The 2,081-nt window shown below is 51.8% G+C and overlaps 1 protein-coding gene across 1 annotated transcript in view; it reads right to left on the bottom strand.

Annotated features, from left to right (window-relative positions):
• Positions 1-355: 355 nt before the first annotated feature.
• Chmp4b (charged multivesicular body protein 4B) overlaps positions 356-2,081 on the bottom strand; it is a 37,808-nt gene continuing 36,082 nt past the window's right edge. Inside the window, exon 5 of the mRNA XM_021156597.2 lies at positions 356-1,194. Coding sequence (XP_021012256.1) covers positions 1,130-1,194 — 65 coding nt within the window. The 3' untranslated portion in view covers positions 356-1,129. The remainder of the gene's footprint in view (positions 1,195-2,081) is intronic.

The following is a 2,081-nucleotide window of genomic DNA, read 5'->3' as shown; positions in this document are numbered from 1 at the left end:
GGTCCTCTGCCCACCACACGTTCCTGCTACGGGAACACACACCACCTGACTGGGCCGTGTCTCACGAGGGCATCAGTTTCCACCAGACAGAGGCTCCCACAGGCACCACCCTAGGTGCTGTCGGCAGACCAGGAGGGAAGAGTCTGGGCTGCATAAGCACCATCTCTCTGACAGTGGACCCAGGCAGTCCCAGGCTAAGTGGGACCACAACTCTGGGGCCTCCAGGATCTCTCGGTTTCTAGAAGATCCGTCTTCGCAAGCCCTTCAGGTTTCCCCAGAGGACCCTGGACGAGTGTTGGCCTGGAAAGGGTCAGCTCCCAGGGAAGGTGAGAGATTGACTGAACACACAGCGATATGAAAATTAAATCGAGATATTTAATAGACGGTGCAAACCATAATTTCATCTGAATATAAATGTATGCACACGTTTCCAATGAGCTATGTATCAATTATCACAACAGCAATGAGGACCTTAGAGCTAAGTTAGAAAACTGGATAGCTGGAATTAACTCTAACAATCTTATTCGCTCGCAAGAGAACACATCCATTTCAGATCTGTGTCAAAAACTCCAAAAGACCAGGGGGGCAGGAGTGACAAGGGCCAGGATGGTAGACATGGGGCCAGTACACAGGTGACAGACAGAAACACAGCTCTTGAGGGAACCAAAACTAGATGTGTTATTACAGCTAAGAACAAGGAAAAGCCTATCTATGGCTTTTAAAAAACGACTTTTCTGTCAGTACCGTACACGTCTTACAGAGTGAGACACGTCAGCTGCAGGGCTACATTTCCAGTTCGCTTCAACTGCAAACGGCCGACCCTCCACAGAGGACGCAGCAGTGGGCTTAGCGCAGCCCAGCAACTCAGTGTTGGATTTGCAAATACAGTTTATTTTACAGAAATTCAACATTATAAACAGCAGGCACCTCCCCCCCACCCCCCTCCCCCCACCCGCCCCTGGGCACAGACCATGCTATGCGAGAGTGAGCAGTGGTGCGGCTACTGCTTTGGGTGAGAGCTGAGCGATGGAGGCTGCCTGCACCGCATCCTGCCTGCCCTGCGCACGCACATGCCTGCCCGATGCACAGGCCACCAGAGTCCGTCTGGGCCCAGCCTCTGCTGGAACAGTTACATGGATCCGGCCCAGTTCTCCAATTCCTTCATGTCGTCGTCTTCCTCTTCCTTCTTCTTGGCTGTGGATACAGAAAAGACACTTTTTGAAGCCTGGCTGGGAGCTGGAGCCATGCTTCTCTATGTGTATGTGTACACACACACACACAGCCCTGTCCTGAGCGGAGGCACACCTTCCACAACAACTCCCTTCAGCCCTCAGCAGGGGTGGCCACACCAGGTGGGACTGTTTCCACACTGAGGGTCCCTTGGCTCTAAGCTCCCGGAGCTGGGGAGACAGACAGGAGCTTCCCTCCCAAGAGACACAATCCTTGCCAAGCCAACTCCACATGGATCTGCTGGAGCCTGCTTTGCTAGACTGCCTCCAACAGAGGAAGAGCTGCAGGCAGAATTGCCAGGGGTCTTTCCTCTTTACCATGGCAGGGGGTGGGGTGGGAGGGGGCTCTCCTCTTTACCACGGTGGAGGGAGGGGGAAGGAAGTGCCCTGTTCACACCCTGCTGCTGGTAGGCTCTTTTGCCACTCTAGACTGGCAGTTCTGACTTTCTAAGAGCTGTGGGTGGAGCATCTCTGTGAGGAGTGAACACTCAGGGTTGGGGGGCGGGGTGGGGGGGGGGAAGAGGGAGAAAAATGCAGGCAAGGAAAGAAATGACAGAAGCAGGTTTCCACCCAGCTAGAGCCGTTTCCCTCCCTGAGAACAGCATGGGCTCCTAGCTGGGGCAAGACTTAAGTTCACAGTACACACAGTGCCCAGAACGGACCTGTATTTTGGTGGTTAAAAAAAAAAAAAAAAAAAAAAAAAAAAAAAAAAAAAAAGAATTTAAAAATTTTTCTTTTTCAATTTTTAAATTAACTGAACAATTACATGGTTCCCTCATTCCTCCTCCCTCTAATCCTTTAACCTCCCTCACTAGAACAGAGGCTCTTAATTCCCACTCCCAACCCACACGG

Source organism: Mus caroli, chromosome 2 (genome assembly GCF_900094665.2).
Source record: "Mus caroli chromosome 2, CAROLI_EIJ_v1.1, whole genome shotgun sequence".
Classification (NCBI taxonomy): Eukaryota; Metazoa; Chordata; class Mammalia; order Rodentia; family Muridae; genus Mus; species Mus caroli.
The sequence above is the reverse complement of the archived record's forward strand: the minus strand, read 5'-3'. Positions and strand labels throughout refer to the sequence as shown.